Consider the following 18,638-nt stretch of genomic DNA (forward strand, 5'->3'; position numbering starts at 1 on the left):
GGAATAAAGACTTCTGGTAAATTGACGAGCTGTAGTCCAACTTCATTTGAAAAATACAGATTTGTTGAGACTCTCACATCTCCCTTGGTTTAAACCAGTGTTCTTTAGTCTTTTGCCTCTGGGGTACTTAAGGATTGGAATTGAAGTGTGGGATTACAACTGAATTGCTCATTGTGATTTCAGCTGAAGTCTCCTCTCCTCTTGCCTTGCTTTTAGGCACCTGGCACTGAAGCCCTGTTCCCATGCTCTAATTGTTTACAATTTTTGGGATGATAACACAAGTTGTGCTACCCAAACATGGACTTTTGTAAACATGACTGAAGTCTTATTGTTTGGGTTTTTGTTATTCCGGGGGTAGACTTTATTATTTGGGAACTTGTATTTCTGCTGTCCCTTTGCAGAAAGTAACCCTGGTTTAGTATAAACAGGTTCTTACAGTTCTCTATTCTCATTTTTGTGTTCACAAAACTGCTGGTCATTTTTTGCTGGAATAGACAAACCCTTTGTTTTTTTGGTTGCTTGATAGTGTCTGTACCAAAAGAGGAATTATTTCACACCCCTTCAACATTCCCATCCCCTGCTACATGTGACAGATTTTCTTATAGGGGAAAAAATATTGGGAGGAAAGCAGAAAAAAAAAAAATAGATCCGGTGAAATAATGAGAGTTTGTTCTGACTGTTGGTTCTAAGGCAGATCTGTGGTTTTAAAGAATTCCTGTTCAGCATATTCCTGTTCACCATATGCCTGGCCCATGGTGTCAGTCCACTTATGGGGTCACTTATGGAGAAGCTCAGAGGAAGTTTTTCATGGATATTATTTTGTGTTCAAACAGTTGCTTTTTCATTAAAAAACCAAAGCATAATGAACCTCTTGGGTGAGAGCATATTACAGCTTTTGCTTTCAGACAGTGAGGATGACCTTAAACTCCAACCTCTGAGTAGCTTAATTTTCTGCTTTTCTAATGCCTGGCATTTAGATGAGACTGTATCAAACAGAAGGTCTAGAATAGTCTGAATTTAAACTGCAGTTCAGGAAGAAGTTAATATCAAGATATTAATGCAAAACTAGATATGGTGTGTTCATTAGGTGTGCACGAATTTTTCATCTTGAGACTAAACTTACAATCACTAAATTTTCTTTTATTTTTGTTCACAACAAAGTAAGATTGTGGTGAAAATGGGAAGGTTCTTGGAAGGATTATACACCCAGTTTTGAGATGTCAGAGTGAATGAAAATAGTAGTAGGAACAACTGGAGGTGGAAGGACAGAAATTCCATTGATAAAACATGTGACAAAACCAAGTAAGTGATCTTTAGTCTTGCTTTGTAATATATTCACTCCTTGGTTTAGCATGAGCCATTACTCAGTTGTTTGCTTTAACTGCAGAAGCAATACTTTGCTCTTCATTTATTAAGCAGCAATGTTTTCTGTAGCTGTCAAAAATCAGTCTGTGGTTGAATGTAATCTCAGTGGTTCTTATTTCAAATTACGGAGATAGGCCAGAGCTTCTACCAGTAACATTTTTTCCCCTTTCTTGTGTAACACAATTATCTAGCACACAGAAAATTGGAAGCACAGGTTTTTGAAATGTGTTCTAATGTGCTTTCTAGAGGGAAATCAGATCCTTGGTGGCTTGGGGGTTGTTTTGTGCTTCAGTAAGCATTACTTTAAGGACCATAGTTAATGGAATCAATGCATACCTCAATACTCTAGGATCATCTTCTACTAGAATTTGCTTTTTCCTAAGTTGTTCTCACTCCTTGAGTAAGCAGGAGATAAGAGTTGCCTTGTTCAAGAGGTGAAGAATTGGACAGAATATATCTTTTGGCTTCTCTAACTGGTCCCAAAAACATCCCTCCCACATTTTTGGTGAACTTTGAGAGATGCCAGGTTTGGTTGGTGGTTTTTTCCCTTTCAAAAAAGGAAAGTCTGGTCATGTGAATGTTACTCCTGTTTAGTTACTCAGAACTTTTTTACTCCAGCTAACACCAAAAGTTTACTTACACTCTGAGATACATGGATTTTTTTTCAATAGGTTGCTATAATGAGTACTTGTAGAGAGATCTTTAATATTGAATTCTGTGAAGCCTTGCAATATTTTTTTCAGCTTGCTTTTGTTGCTTTTGTACTGTTCCTCTAGAAATTTTAATTAACAGTAAGTTAATCTTTGACCAGCAATCAGCCCTACAAACAGGCCCACCAGACAGACACCTGCTCATTTGGCATCCATTGTCCAGAAGTATTTGAAAAGTAATTTCTTTTAATCTTGTAGACTAGCTGTGCACAGTCAGTGTTTGGGGATTGTTGATATTTCAGGCTTTAGCTTAAAATCTCCTGCATTTAGACTTGGACAACACCTTGTCATCATGTAGTGACCATGGCTAAGTGGGACTGGTATCTAAACAGACATTCATTTATACTTTAAGAGTGAGGGTATATTTGATGTCTTAGAAAAACAATGAAAGCACCAGAGAAAGATATTTATTTCAGCTTCATCACCATGCTGTCTAAACTGTGTTTATGGTGCAAGGGAATGAAATTGCAGTGCTTGTTTCTGCTTTCTTGGAAGTGAGAGGTTTTTATAGGGGGATGATATGAACTCAAGACAGAATAGACCTTCATGACCAGTCTGGACTTAGACAATTTCTCTTAGGGTAGACATAAATATATTTCTGTCCAATCAAAGGTTAAAGAGTTCCTAGCAGAGTAACTGTTCAGAAGAGACAAATCACTCAAGTGGATGGAACTTGGAGTAGTCAGAATATGTCTTCACATGATGCTTCTGTTAAGCTCATATGGATGGGACAACTCTGTAAATGTCTCCCTTTCTCACATAATGAGAAAAGCTGCTCTATTTCCTTTAGATTTATCAATAAATTTCATTTTGAAATTGGGACAAGTACTTGAATGGGTACTTCAAGTACCCATAATCCCTAGTATTCTAGTATTTTTCAAGCTTTTTGTGTCTCAAACTTTTTCTTAGATATCTTCTGGTTGGTCCAAGGGCTTGCTTTTTTTATCTTGTTCTTTAAAAATCTTCAAAGAACTGATTTTCTTTCTCATCTTTTTCTTCTAAATGGAAAGGCTGTTGTTAATTAGAACATTGCAGTGTGTGTGTCCTTCTCCAGGAGTTTGTGTCCTGCCTTTCCAGTCCTATAAGTCTTGCTGGGATTTGTTCTGGAGTAAAGGGGTCCTTGCTTGGATATTGCAGAGCCAGGAACATCTTCCCAAGTGTATCCTATGTAGCAGAGCCTTTTTATCAACTGGGATTTCTGTCTCTGTGCCAGTATTCCCTCTTAAGTTTTAAAGAAAATTTCATTCAGGACAGTCCAGTCTTTTCTACTCTGAATCAGACACTGGTTTGCAGGCACTTGATGGTGCACTTTTGCCTCTTACTGAATTGTGTAAGTTTGTTATGAGATTAAAAAAAATAAACTTTCATTTTCATCACTTACATTCTGCATTTTTAAGTACAGCTATGACAGAGGGTATTGTTTTGTCAGGAAAATGGCTTTGAAGAGGTGGTGTTGCATATCTTCACTTTTTTCTTAGGTCTAGAATTCTTCCTCCTTTGGCAAGCATCTGGTTGCTTTCTGGACTGTTTTTCTTTTATCTCTTGAATACCTGGCTTGTATATTTCATCTGTGCTATGGCTTTGAAATTTAAATTGAATTTAAACTTTTTATTTGCTCGTCTGTTTTTGAGCTTATGATGCCTGTTCTGTTAGATGGTACTTCAGCAAATGTAATTGTGTGTGTTTGATAATGGAGATACAATTTACATGTTTTGAGTTAACTTAGTCAATCAAGTCAGTGTTGCAATTGTAAATCAGCCCTGGGTGCTCCAACTCCTCTTTCCTATAAAGAAGGCTGTAAGTTTTTACTGCTCTTAAGCATGTTAATTATGTATCTTGACTAATTTAAGGGAGGAATTACTGCATTATTTTTATGATATTTTATTCCAATTGTTTTCCTGTTTCACATATGTTAGCATGCTATGCCTGTGTCCATTTGCACGTGGCACAATCTTTGGATAAAGGCAGCCATAGAGCTGAACACACAGCCTCAGCTGGGCATTTCTACAGTCCATGTCTGATACAGGCACATTCAGGTAATGAGTACTATTCCAATTTTTAACCCATCACTGAGAGCAGACCAATACGTGTGTGTAGGGAATAAAAAGGTTTTGCTTATGAGAAGGCAAACCCAGACCAGTCTATCCTCTCCTTTAGGATGAGTCTCCAGGACAGGAGTTACAGAAGCCCCAACTCTTCACAGTGTGTGGGTGTGTGAGTTTAAGAAAAATTAACAGCAATGTTCCTAGAGGCAGTGCAGAGTATACCAATAGGACATTGCTCAGGTTTTTCTCCATTGGTTCCTACTTTATTTCCTGTTTGAGGCTAGCTGCATCTTGATGCTGATCTTCCTGATTATAAAAGCTCTCCTAGGTGTTCTGCCGTGGCGTATGTGAATACCAAATCTGATTAGAACACTAGCCAGACATGCACAGCAGACACATTTTCCTGTGGTTATGTGAGGAGACTGCTTAAAAGATTATTCTGACATTAAAGTAATCTGTGTAATGTGTTCAGAAACTGAAAACTATTCTCTTTGGCAGCATTCAGAGTATGGACCGTGCAGGAAATGGCTTGTGCACATAGGTGATCACCTATTTGGAATTCATTTTACAATTAGGAAAATAAAAGTAATTTTCTTGTCTAGCATCCTGCTGAGGAAGCCTTTTTCATGAGAAGTAATGCTCTCATTACAGACCAGCTGGAACCTATGTGAAAATAGCAAGGGCCTCCCAGAATTATGCCTTTGGTGTGTATTTTCCTCGAGTTTGGGATGGGATCTCAGGGATGATCCCATGATGAGGTGGGGAGGGAACTGGCGTGTAGAGGAGGGGCATAGCCAGCAGTGACACTGAACTCAGTGCACCAGAGAAAAGCAGGGATTCCAACAACTGCTGTCTTCAGCTAAATCAGAAAGATCGACTTCCCCCCCACCCCCATGTGATGCTGCTGCTCAAGGACGACAGCCAAGATGTGTGGAGTGTGTGACACTGCCATGTGTGGGCAGGAGGAGTGGAGGCTTTAAAGATGGAGCACAGAGGTGCCACGAGAGGGGAAGAGCAAGCATAGAAAGATTAAGATCTTTTACAAACTGCAGCAGTCTCAATATCAAATGATGTTTTTAAATATGATATAAATTTTATATTTATTTATTTATAAAAATCTATTTTAGTTCTGAGACTGCTGCAGTCTGTGACAGGTCTAAATCTTTCCATGGTTGATTTAGATTTTTTATTTCCTGTGTTTGTTACATTGTAGAAATGAGTCTGTCTATATATATATATACATATATATATATATATATGTATGTATGTATGGTTTTTTAATCTTGTCACTTCAATATCCAGGATGCTGATCTCTTGTTTGGCAGGGATTGCAGCCTCCCAGGCTTGTAGTTCCCCTCTCTGGAGCCTGCAGATTAAAAGCACTGCCCCATTCTCCTTGCAGCCTGACTTGGTGTGCAGGATCCCTCGCAGAGGTCTCTGGAGAGCCAGGAAGGGGATTATGATTATCAGTGTGCAGCAGTGCTGCTGAGCACGGGGTGATGCTGCAGCTGGTAGCTTTAGAGGTTTCTCCCAAGCAACAAAACTGCACACTGCTGGTCTGGGCGCTGCTTTTGGAAGTATGATCATTATCATAGAACTGGCTTTTTTTTACCCCTCTGTTTGAGACGACGTTTTTCTTCCATATTTGGATTCTGATAGTGAGTATGTGCCAGTCCAGAAAATTATCATAGCATTCATTCTGCCAGTGACAAGTGTGTTTATCTGCTGGCACTAACTTACTGATGACTTTTTGTGTTGTGTTCACAATGCCAAAGTGAAGAAATAAAGCTGTCTAGAGAAGAAATGAATATCTTTACAGTACGAATGTTTTTGCCCTGCCCCTTTGTCACATCAACATTCTCGCAGCGTGGTGTAAACTTTAATTTTAGAGTAGTCTGAGCGTTCATGGAGAAAGCGATTAAAATGTGTCCAGCCATTTTCTAGCAGCCGGAGAGCTTCGGGAGGTTGTGAATTGCCGAGGAGGAGCTCCCTGGGTGGCGGTGCTGGGTGACAGTGCCAGTGCCGGTGCCAGCGCGGCTCCCAGCTGTGGCTTCCCATTGTCTCCGCGGCTCCGGGCAGCGCCGCCGCTGCGCCGGGCGGCCGCTCCACCTCCACGGGCACCGCTGAGCCCCGGCCGGGGGATGGAGAGCACGCCCCGGGGCTGAATAATGGAGCGAAATGCCGAGAGCGTGCAGGTATGTGAGCCCTGGAGCAAACGCTGCCTGAGAGGAGAAGAATAAAATGTCTCGAGACAAATTGCAGTTTGCCTTTGGTTTCCCTTTTCCCACAAAAGCCATTCTAGGCCTAATCAGTTAGCAGAGATCATTAGCATCCCTAAATCTCTTCCTTCTTTAAACATCGACTTGAAAAGGACTTTTTCTTACACCTTATTTAATAATGGCATTCTTGCTAATTTTTATTTACTAGGTGTTTTATTTGTGCTGTGGTTGGAAAACCATTAAAAATATCTCTGCTAAAAGAATTTCCCAAGGTGGCAGAAATGGGGGAGATGCCTAATTTTTTTTTGCCCGTGTTTTTTTTTTTAAAGTGTTACTGTTATTTCCATTCCAATGAGGAAGTACAAGCAAGCTTTTTTTTTTTTTTTTGTAAAGATAAGTTTCGAACTGAAAACAGTATTTATAGTAGGCTATGTGAAAATGAGGTTTTTTTCCTATGCAGTTGATGACTGTCTTGTGTTGTGGACCAAATGTCTTTTTGTTGAGATAACAAGTAATTTTGGATGGGTGTTAAACTGGTGACATTTGATTCCATGAAGATCAGTCATTTAATTTTTATCAAATTTCTGCACTATTAGAACTGCTGACATCAGACCTGCTGTGGTTTTGTTACAAATTAAGCAAAAATACACTGCTAGAGGATTAAAGTTTGTAGGGTAGACAGTTTTGAAATTGTGATTTGTTTTTCCTGATGTTTGGAATCACCAGGTTTTGAAGCAGCCAGATGATGCTTGTGTGTAAGGTGGTGATGTGCTGTGGTATTGGTGAAGCTGTGGCAACAGGACATAGGTGAGAGCATTGATAGTGCCCCAGGGAAGTTCTGTCATGCTTCTCTTGTTTGCTTGGATGATTTTTGTCTTCATTTCATACAGAGATTTATACAGTAATTTACCGAGTTAGTTTTCAAAAAAATGAAGAAGCAAAAGCACCAACTCTAATAGGCCCTTTCTTTCCATTTTATGACAAAATTCACCAAATCCTTTGCATAATATTGAATATCTTAGGGTCCTAAACAGAATCTTTAACCTTGCCTGGTAACTCCAGGAGTCTGTTCCTACCACCCACTGTTGAAATTCCTGTCAGTTTTAGAGACACTTTTTCATGTTACTGATGGAAATATGATGGTTAGCTTAGATATTCTAAGAATGAAACCTGATTTATGTACAGAAAATTGTTAGCTGCTGTATGCAGTTGTGGATGGCTGTTCTCTAAATGAAATGGAGATTTGTGTCTTAAGAAAGCTGCTATTTGGAGGATCTCCACTAGAAATAGTCACAGGCAAAGCTTCAGTTCATTTACTTAAAATAGCTGGGGGAAAAAAATCAATCTTTGACTATTTTAAGGTTTTAGTGTGCTGCTGCATCATCTGGGGACTTGTAGATGGCATGACTTTGTTTGATCTTATGTGTTTTCTATGGAGTGTTTTGAGTAGCAAGATGATTTTTTTACATCATCTGAACTTAGAATATTTATGTTCTCTTACTTCTGGACTGTTTCTAGTATACCAAAATTAACCAATGCTAAGCTTAAAAGATTCTTGAAGATACCTTTGGTTAGTTTACAATTGGGTAATATAAAACAAGTTTCCAATTTTTTAATTTAAAAGTCTTTTAAAGCAACTGTGAACAGCTCAGGCTATATTTTATTGTGCTATAAAACCTCTGACCTTTAGCAAGCATTGACATCCTCATAAAGAGAAAACCAAGTATTTTTTTCCCCAAACTATTGATTTCCAATTGACACAAAAAATGTATATTGTTACTCTTATTCCATTTTAAGGCCTTGGCACTAGAAATGAGGCTTCAGAGAATAATGTAATAACAGATGATTCTTCAGTTTTTAAGGATGGTTTTTAACAAGACAACTGTTGCTATTTGATAGTTGAAAACAGGTAGATAGTTTGCATTTGGGCCTGTGATCTGACTGACTTTATGACTTAAAGGTATTTTAAATAGATACATACAGATAAATATTAAACAGATTATGTGGTGATGCAGACTTTTGTGCTATGTGTGCATTTCCTGGAATTGTTGGAACCTTTCTAAAGACATAGTTAAAAGTGAGTGAAAAATTTGTGCAAAAAAAAAAGTGCAAGATGTCAAAAGGAGCTGATAAAGGATGCTGGGTGAGCATGCAATGTGAACAAGGTGAGGAGAGCAAGGGCAGGTTTGGGGATTGCTCAAAGGAAGAAATGAATGGAAGTTGTGGGAGGGTGCTGCTGTGGGCACATGGACACACAGACCTTTCTGAATATCAGCCCTGGAGACGGCTCAGGAGCCAGGAGGAGTTTTTCTGCTGTCAGTTGGGTTTCTCTGAATGAGGACAGCTAAGCCAACAAAGTCTTCATCAGCATAGTTGTTTCTACAGAGCTTTTGCTGGTACAGCAATGTCATGTGAGAAGGGCATTCATTTTTCCCCTCCCAAGCCAACAGAACTATGCTAGCAAAAACTAAAGATATGTCATGCTGTATTTCATGAGCATTTCTAAATAGTTCTTTCCTCGTGCCTTTGGACAGGCGTGTTCTTTGGGGGATGAGAGGCTTAGCCATTCAACAGATGGATTTTCCACTAACCTAATGCTCTGCTCTCTCTGAGGTATGGCATTTTGGAAAGGTTAATGCTCTAATAGTGTTCAAGCTGAAAGGGCTTTTGTCTGCCAAGGTATGTTACCCTGTGCAGATGCTTGCCAGGAGACAATTATATAAAAAATAGTGTTCAGTGAACTGTTTTGAAGTCTGTCTGGGAAGTGTTTTTTTTTTTCTTCTCTTTCTAAAGCTGCAAAAAAAAAAAGTGAGAATAGATTCTAATTGAGCTACATCTTTAAATAGTATATAAACCTATTAAAATTATTTTTGTTACCTTAATGAGGGTGGCCTAGCCACAGAGCTGTGTTTTATAATAACAGTATGTGAATGTTTGCCAGGCTGGTTTTCATCCACCACAGATTGTTCAATGCTAGAACTGTCATTTCATCAGAAACCCTGCAACTTGGACTTCCATTGTTCTTCCTGTTGGGTGCTCCTCTAGTCAAAACAAGGACTGCAGTGGGATTGTATTTCCTTTGGTAGTATCCTAGAGTGCCCAACCTCTTCCTTTCCTAAATGGTGAAAAGAACAGCGCTGTAGTCTGCCAGATTTAATGGTGAGTTGGAAGCACCTTGTAAGAACCCCTTTGTCACGTTCCACTGTAGCAGGAGCTACATCCAGAGAACTGTTTCGTTTTCCAGGAGGAAACCAAAGGTGTTTATTTCCTTTGATGTACCTGGCTCTGATCACTTGTATCAAAGGCAAAGTGCAAGAAGGGAACTAAGAGGAATGACAGTGCTTTGTGCAGAATGGAGCAGCTGAGCCTCCTGGGGACCAGAGCACTCTGAAGAAGCACGGGGTAGTGGCAGAGTTTTTTCAGGGTACATTTCAGGTTTTATTTTTTGAGTTTATGGATAACAAATGCCAACAAACTCCTGATTTCCACAGGTATTTGGATACTGCAGTTTCCTGTCAATATGTAGAATAAAAGACTGCTCTAGTCTTGCTTGTCATTAAATATCTTATTCTCATTTATGCAGCTACATTCCTGAAGGAATTATCTTGTTATTCTTTGTCACTGTCAGCTCAGTGTTTCTATTGCATTCAGGAATGAACTCACAGGAGAAGGTGAGCAGGATTAAAGAGCCTTAGAGTATTGCTCAGAATTTAAAATATAAAAGGAGGGGGAGGGATAGTTGCTAATAATACACCTTGGCTTCTCACATGCCTATTCCTGTGAAAGGTGTCCTCTTTAACAGCCTGTCAACTGTCTTATGAGCAGTGGTAGTGTCCTATCTGAGGCCCTGAGTGTGGAAAAAAAGGGCACTACATTGCTCTGTAAGAGAGCTTGTAGCATGTAAAATGTCCCAGGAAAGAACAGAAGGTATTTAAGAAGAGTGGGGGCAAGTTTCAGGGTTTTTTTCTAACATTCAGCATTATTGTTGTCCAAATGGCAGCCTGTGTGCTGAGGCGTGTGTGTGTGTCTGGAGTGGATGTTTGACAGGTGTGTTCTGGTGCTTTAAGGCTGTCTCTGCCTCTTCCTCCCCTCTCCAGGCTGTGCCAGTGAGGGAGGTGCGGTGCTGGTGCCCTGGTCCCAGGGGTGCCCAGCCCTGCCCTGGGGCAGGCAGTGCCAGCCCCTGTGAGCTCAGGGAGGGAGGCAGGCAGTGCAAACCTGGGCTCTGCTGCTGCTGCTGGAGCAGCACCTGTGGCAGAGGGGCAGCACAGCAAACAGGAGAGCAAATCACTTCTGTAAAACTGCAGCAACATGAACTAGAGCAAGACCTGGGATAGCCTTTCATGGAGTTCACTTTTGGGAGATTTTCCTTCCAAACTGGAGGAAACTTTGTTGAGAAAGTCTGCAAATGGCTTCTGGTGCATTTGGTTCTATTTCTGTCCAGTTAATTTTTTAATGATGTCTACACTTGGTAGTAGGACATAACGTGCACAGACAGTGAGATGCATTCAGTCCCTAATTAATTTTGGAGGAGGTAGAATAGCTGCACATTATACTTCTGTATTCTGATTTGTCATACTCTTTCTTGGAAAATCTGATTACTAAGTACCTTGGTAAATTGAATCAAATAAGTATCTTCTAATACTAATAGAGTAAATAGCATTTAGTAGTTAACTGATTAATGTAGAACTTCAAAATCTGTGTAAATAGCATCATCAGGAAAAGCATAAATCTTTGATTTAAGTGTATTTAAATCATTGCAGCATGGATTCACTTGTATAGCATTTTCCAGTAAACAAAACTAGGGAATCTTTTAGATTCATGCTTCAAAAGTGGACCAATATTTCATTTGTTTTATACTAATAATTATTTTAATTTAGATCAGACCTGCACAATATCAGAGTTCAGTAGGCAGGCCAGGACTCTTTGCTCCCTAGTTGGTCATTTAATGGGTCTCAAACTTCAGCCATGACATGCAGAAAGCAGGAGTGTGTTTACTTTTCTGGAAACAGGGAACAGCTGTCTCTGCATAATTCTAGTTTATATTTCTGATAATTGCACAAAGCTGCTTTGAATTTTCTGTTAAGTGAATGGCAGTCTTAGTATCAGCTGCTCCATTTTTGCAGGTGCTGGGTAGTATATTTTAACAGCCTGGGCCACTGAGGCACAAGTTAGTAGGGAGAGCAAAGTTCCTACCCTGGCATATGGCTCCTGGATCATCTCTGAGCACAGCCTGCTCTGTTTGTGGGCAGCAGAATTGTTGCTCCCTCTGGAATCCTCCCTTGCTCTCCAAGCCAGGATTTTCAAGGTTGTGTGGGGTTGCTTTTGTTTGTTTTTCTCCTTTCCTCTCCTTCATCACCTTGGGCATTTTTCTCCAGTCCTTTTCCCACCTCTGCCTTAACAGAAGTTTCCCAGGGGGAACTAATTTGTTCCAAATATAGATGTTTGCCAGGTTATCCACCTTTTGTCTCAGGATTCATCTCCAGGCTCTCAGCTACTAGATAATAACATTAATCTGCACCTTCTTGTTGCTTTATTTGAGTTGGGCTGGTGCTGTTGAGTTCTAGTCACAGGAACCCTGAGGTTATGAGGTTAATATAGGTTTATTTATATAATTGATGTGAAAAGCAGCAGGAAAAAGCTCTTGTTGTGCAGGTCTCTTATATGAATCCTCAAAGATCCATTTTCCTAGGCAAGGTCCTGGCTTTTCTCAAAAAAAACCAAATAAATTAGCACTTCCACATCCAAGAAAGGTTTATGCTATTGTTATGTCAGGGGTAAGGCAAAACTTCTCCCACAGAGTTTGGAGGATTCATCCATCAATTCTTCCACTTGAAGGAGGGAGTTACAAACTTGCTGGGGAAGTTGTGGGAAGAGGCCAGTGTTTGTTGGTTGCAGGAATTCTGTTATTTATCAATTAACAGAAGCTTGTTCAAGAAATAAATTTGCACTTTACCTCTCCACATTCCTTTTTCATGTTACCTTTCCAAAGACTGTTGACTTTGCATGTTGAACATAGATTTTTTTTTTTCACCCCCACTCTTCTAATCCTATTTTCTGCCCTGAATTTTATTGATACAAGTTATTTTGACAGTCATTCCTGGGATCTTTTGACAACAATGATATCAGTAATTAAAGAAAAAAATCACCTTCTTTTACCATCTCTTTAGAAGAAATAGAATGGATTTCTTCTGTCATGGGTAGTGCAAAGCTTCCTTTCTCCATCTACACTGCCAGCAAGGAGTTGGAACTCTTGATGCTTCTTAGAGAAATTGGATTAAGTGGAGTAGCTCCTAGATCCTATTCCCAGAAATATCTCTGCTCATTGCAAGTCAGTTTAGTGGGTTTATATGTGGTAATTTCCATGTCAGAACACAAAATGAGGGACTCAGTGGTTTTCCATGTATCAAGATTCACGAGGCTGCCATCATAAAACTCAGGAATGACTTTGCTTGATCTTTTGGGGTTTTTTATGACTTATCCTCTAGGTTGTGCAAAAGAAAGCAGTAAGAGCACATCACTGATGTTCTGATCTGCTGACTGCAAAGCTTATGTCTGTGCAGTACTGGACATCATCTCAGAGCTGATAGTAACACTTTTCCCTCTGAAAGGGGAGAGTAGCTGCATAGAGAAAGTGGTGACCACTTATTGGAAAGAAGATTACAGATTTTAGGATGAATAATAATAATAATAGGATGAATTTTAGGATGCATATTGGGGTATAATGTAGCTAATGTGATGAAGAAGAATGTACATTTCACTTCTGAGTATTTAGATGGGGACAGCAGTCCTGAGGGTGAGGAGCACGGGGATGACATTTATCCTCCACTCTTACATGCAAGTCCTTTTACTTCCTGTCTCCTAAAGCAGGTGTCTGTTTTTGTCACCTGTAAAAGAGACTAGAATTGGTAGATTTTCTTCCATGAGACATGTTGTGAGCTGTTTGAGCTTTTAGTTGCAAACCCAGGTAATGCTCTGCCCCTAATATTCAGTCCTTTCAGCTCTTTAGATAATTTTAGGGCAGAACCTCATTTGTGTCCCTCCTGTTAAAATCTGCAAAAATTTTGTTGGTCTGTATTGCAATCCAGTGTAAAGCCAGTGCTGGGATTTTGTTTCAATTAATCAGTTTGCTTACCAGACCCTATTTTCTCCCCAAAAACCAGAGCAACTCCTAAGGACTGCCTTTCTGCTTTTTTTCTCTCCTTTTACCTGTCCTACATGGGACACAAGAAATTAACATCCAACTGTATGGGGAGGTGAAAGAGGTGGGATTACTAAGGGTGGGCTGTGGTTTGCTCCCCCACTCGGTCTGCAGCACATAAAAGTCCTTAAATCTTTTTTTAATCCAGTCAGTGGAAGTTTAGAAACTAGAAGCAGATTATCTCAGCTATGAAAATTGGCTGAATTCGAGGAAATTTCAGGGATGGAATGTTATCCAAGTACTTAAACTCACAGGTGTGGATCACAAACATAAGGTTGTGTTACCAACCTCAATGAATCTATGGCTGGTATTATTAAAAAATAATCAGGTAAGCAAAGATTCATCTTTCTATTCTGTGTGCTTTGCTGCTAGTGTGAAGCACAGAGTTTGGCATTTACTCATAGATGCACATATGGTGATTCCAGTTGACTCAAAATAGCTCCATTCTATGAACCCAAAGTTGAGATATTTTTTTGTGTGAATTGGAGCTCCACAGCTTTTCCTCAGTTCTGTCTCTTTGACTGTTGGATACATAACACCAAATCTGTAGGCTTTAAATCTATCTGCAGGGAAAAATCTGTTCAGAACAAGTTATGAACTAATTTGCACTTAGTTTGTCATAGGAAATACAAGGACTTTTTTTGTGCATCAGTTTCCTGGATTGACCTAGGCCAGCAAGGATATTTGCAGGCTGTGTTTTGGTAACTGAATATGCTGTTATGTGTTTTTAAAATGGTGTTGCAAATGGACAGGAGCTCTTCGTGTATTTGATAGAACCAAAAAAACACTTGGATGTTGATTATCATTACTATTTTGTGATTTGTATAGGGAGTAGTAATTAAATTACACTTACTTGGCAGTATTATATTTGCAACTGGACATAAATGTTTTGGGTTTTGTTTTGTCTGTCTTCAGCCTGTAATGTTTTTTAACATTTATCTAAATACTGTACAAATCACATGTCAGTCAACAAAGTGAAACAGCATCTCTATTCAAGTTTTGTTTATTGTAAAGCTTCTGAGTTTCTTAATAAATTTTATATCAGCATCTGGATTGTCTGGGAAAAACACCTCAACAACCAACAATCCAGGATATCCTTTGTTGCATTTTTGCATCTTTTTAGTTCCAGTTTTTTCTTTCATCTGTAATCCTTTCCCCTCCATTAGATTCAGTAAATAGCATCTCTTACAGGCCTGAACCATAGGCCATCTTTTATTTTATCTTTCTTTTCTGTGCTTTGCAGCAAATTTCAGAACTCCAGATGTCTGTAGTACCTCATCCCTCACCAAACTGTGTTTCCTCAGCTCTGGAGCAGTGGTTGTAGCCAGGCTTTAATCTCCCCTGCGAGGGAGCAGGAGGAGCTGGGCACCACCAGGTGTTCTCAGGGTTCCACTGCCTCTGCTCTTGGAGCTCTGGCCTGGCCTTCAAATGCTCCCTTGGGGCTGCTGCTGTTACTTGTTTCTCAACTCTGAAAAAGAGGGAAGATGGAGACTCATCAGTTTTGTCATCCTCATCCCAGGGCAGTTATTTTCTTGAATAAAGTAAAGCCATCTTGTGTGATTGCAGTTGCCCAAAATAGGGCCCGTGGCTTGTGCTCATAGATGATTGACTCCAGCAAAGAGAAAAACTGTTCTGCTGACAGCCATTTGGGACTTTCATGGCCTGTTACTCCTCCACACCTGCTGGGCTGCATATTTCTGACTCTTTGGGAAGATACCTGCTTGTTTATAGAAACAGAGTTTCAGGAATGCCAACAAAATGTTTATTATGACTGCTTGTTAACTCTGTAATGCAGAAATGTCTTGGACATCCAATGAAACTGTTACTGCTGCTAGATAGAGCAAGCAGGTTGGATATGACAAATGCTGATTTCTTCTTTCTTTTTTCTTTTCTTAAAATGACTATTTCAGCTTTTAGGTGTCATCATGTTCCACCTCCCCTTCCACAGCAAATAAAAGTATAATGAATTCTCTTTGTTGATTTTTCAGGCATTCAAAAGGGATGTTCTTGCTGATTCAAGACCAAACAGTTCTGTCCAGGACTCTACACTGGGGATAAGGACATGGGACTCCTCCTGCCAGATTCCAGCTGGTTCATCACAACTGACATCTTGGCTGACAACTGTGAAAAGGATCTTCGGATTATTCCATTTTATTTTTGTGGGACACCACAATCCCCAAACTCTAGGACGTATCAGGTACTAAATCAAGCACTAAGCTTTTCCATAACATTACTGGATTGTTATTTGTTTCTTATGAAGGAGTTTAGGCATTCAGATCTTACTCTTTATTTCTTGTAGGAAATGGAAAATCCTTGGTTTTACATCTTGCAGTAGCTGAGTAGTGACAAAGAGTTGTGTTTCTTATTTCCTGTGGAAAATTTGGGGTTGAATTATTAGTTATCTTTATATAGCATTTAAAATGATTATTATAAATTGTAATTGCTGATCGTGGTTATTATCCTAATTACTAAATTGTTTCTTTCTTTCTTCTTTGTTATTTTTGAGAGCATGCTTAATTTTATTAAGACTAGTTTTGCTACAGTTTGTAATAAGATAATCCCTGCATTCAGAACTTGTCCAGTCAACAAGGAAACTTTAAAAGTTCATGAAATTTATGAATGTTTGCACACTTGGGGTGTTATGATTCATCTATTTACTTCTAACCCTTTTAAGATAAAATCTACATGTGATTTTCTTTTCCTTTGAGAGAATCTTGCCTTGTTTCTGTTGGAGCCTAGTTTGGTTTGGAGTATCTGAATGTTCAGGTGTTTATTTTTAAAATGGGGAAGAGAAAATCTAGGACTGTTATCCAAGAGTGTAGCTCTCAATTCTTGTTTGTGTGGATGTCTGCTGTTACAGACCACTGATAAAAGTGGTTAAAAAGAAATCATTCCTTCTAATGCAAGACAGAAAAAAGTGTCATAGGAGAGAGGGGATCCTTTTTGCAAAATCATGTTTATTTTGGATAGCTGTTTAGGTATGGGTGGCTTTTTAATTCATTTTAAATTACTCAATAATTAACTTTTTCTTTGTCCTAAAGGTTCCCTATTTCTTGTAGAATTTTAAAATAACCTTTTCTAATGAGGATGTCTGATATTCTTACTGTAAAAGATGAAACTGATGCAATGAAGGGTTCAGAAGCTGAATTTAAAGATACAGACCCAGTTGAAAACCTAAAAAAATCAGGAAGTGAGGAAGAGATTCAAGTGGAAAAGGATGAAAATTGTCCTGATAACAAAAACAATATGCCGGTAAGAAGCTTTTCACTTTATTCTTCACTAGTATGTCATGTTAAAGAACTCTGTCCTATTGTTCTCCATTCTCTTGATCCTCTTATATGTTTCTTTGGTACAGTGAGTAAAGCTTTGTTGGTTTTAGGGAAGCAAATATGACCATTATTGCTTCCTCTCTCCTCCTTTGCCCCACTTCTCTGTAAATAAATGTGACTCAGTCATTTTGAATTCTGTGAAGTAGAGGAGTGGTTTTGCTGGGAACCAGACAATTTGCCCGTGTTTGTGTTTCCCTGAGTGCATATGTGAAGTCTTTCATTGTAGCAGAACGAGGAACAAACTCAGGCTGGCTTTTGCTGCTGCTGAGTCCTGACAGAGTCTGGAGCTGGGCTGTGTGTGCTGTGTTGCTGCTTTGGACGTGGTGCTGCAGCTCAGCCAGGCAGGGGTGGCCAGCCCAGGGCTTTTGAGCTGTTGCACTTTCAGGTGGCTCAGGTGTAGATTTTCCAGCAGAGCTGTTCAGCATAAGGCTGAAGTAATCAGCTGTAGGTAATCCAAATCCCCAGGAGCCAGAGGGATCCAGAGCTCCTGAGGCCAGCAGGTCTGGCTGCTGCCCCAGCCACCTGCAGAATGAGCTGGGGAGAATCATCCTGCCTTGGTGGGCAGCAGATCCTCCCTGCACCTTCTCCTCTCTGATCTTCACTGCTTGACAGCTTTGGGAGGTGACTTTTAGGCAGGAAAGCTGAGGCAGTTCCTTGTGCACACACTGAAAAGCTGAGGCATATAAATGGATGGCTTTTGGAGGTGGGAGAAGTGAAGTACCTGTAAGGAAGTTGTGGCATCACATTTCAAGTGAGAAGGAGGCAAAGCAAATAGGGTGAAAATACCTTGTGTTAATGGAGAGCACACTGATAAGGAAGGGTTAGGAATTTGTGGCAGCACATTTAATCTAATCTGAGATTTAGGTGTGAGAGAGAGCTCACTCCTGGCTGAGGCTGCCCACCTGGTCACTGAGGAGTGTCAGCAGCTCACATGAGGGGAGGAGTTCAGCAAAGCAACTGAAAATTTCTGACACAACCTACACAACAGGCCAGATTTGCAAAAGGAAACACAGAAACTTGTGTTTGGCAAAAACTATTGTTGTCTATAGGAATTTTGTCTCTGTGGGTTAATACTAATCCTGATTGGGATCTGAGGGATCTCTTGTGGGTTGCAAAAACAGGACAGTAGCTTATTAGATTCTTGTTATTGAGATTTGAGTAAGAGGCTCTTTGGGGAGTAGTTTTGTTCAAGACTAACAATTCAATATTCTACTGAGTAAAGTAAGCTTTATCTGCTGTGTTAAATTGCTTCCAGATAAATCTTGTAGACCACTGCAATAACAATAGTTTTACACTTTAATATCTGCTGGCTTTATTAAGGCTGGCATCAGTGTAAATAGATAATTTTATGGAAAAAATAAATCCTTGAAATGAAATATTTCTCCTGTAATATGAGAAATAACTGCTACTGAAAAGCTGGGAGATATTATAGCTGAGCTGGTATTTTCTTTAATTAATGGAATATTGTAGTACTGAGCCTTAAAAATTAATCTACAGTTTAGTTATTTTCATGCAGTTCAGTAATTTGGAAAAAATCTCATTCACGTTTTCTCATTTAACAAATTTTAGTGTTGAAATTTCTATGAGACTCAAGTGGCAAGTAAGAAATAAGCCTCCCTGCAAACAACTGCTGCTGCCTCCTCAGAGTGCAGAGGAATGAAGCTGGCAGTGCTGCCAGGGGCTGTGGGCTGGCAGGGGGCTCATTGCTCAGCTGGGAGCTTGTTCAGGAGCAGGAGCTGGTGGCTGGAGTGATTGTCTCACATCCACAGAAT

General features: G+C 39.7%; 1 protein-coding gene across 9 annotated transcripts in view; it reads left to right on the plus strand.

Moving 5' to 3' along the window:
* Positions 1 to 15,594: 15,594 nt before the first annotated feature.
* The window catches only part of R3HDM1 (R3H domain containing 1), a 55,313-nt gene continuing 52,269 nt past the window's right edge, over positions 15,595 to 18,638 (plus strand). For all 9 annotated transcript variants that reach the window (XM_071435398.1, XM_071435400.1, XM_071435403.1 and 6 more), the window contains exons 1-2: positions 15,595 to 15,734; positions 16,579 to 16,789. In XM_071435398.1, the coding sequence (XP_071291499.1) occupies positions 16,619 to 16,789 (171 nt within the window). In that variant the 5' untranslated portion in view covers positions 15,595 to 15,734; positions 16,579 to 16,618. The remainder of the gene's footprint in view (positions 15,735 to 16,578; positions 16,790 to 18,638) is intronic.

Source organism: Agelaius tricolor, unplaced genomic scaffold (genome assembly GCF_023055355.1).
Source record: "Agelaius tricolor isolate 1412-34295 unplaced genomic scaffold, bAgeTri1.0.p SCAF_10, whole genome shotgun sequence".
NCBI lineage: Eukaryota > Metazoa > Chordata > Aves > Passeriformes > Icteridae > Agelaius > Agelaius tricolor.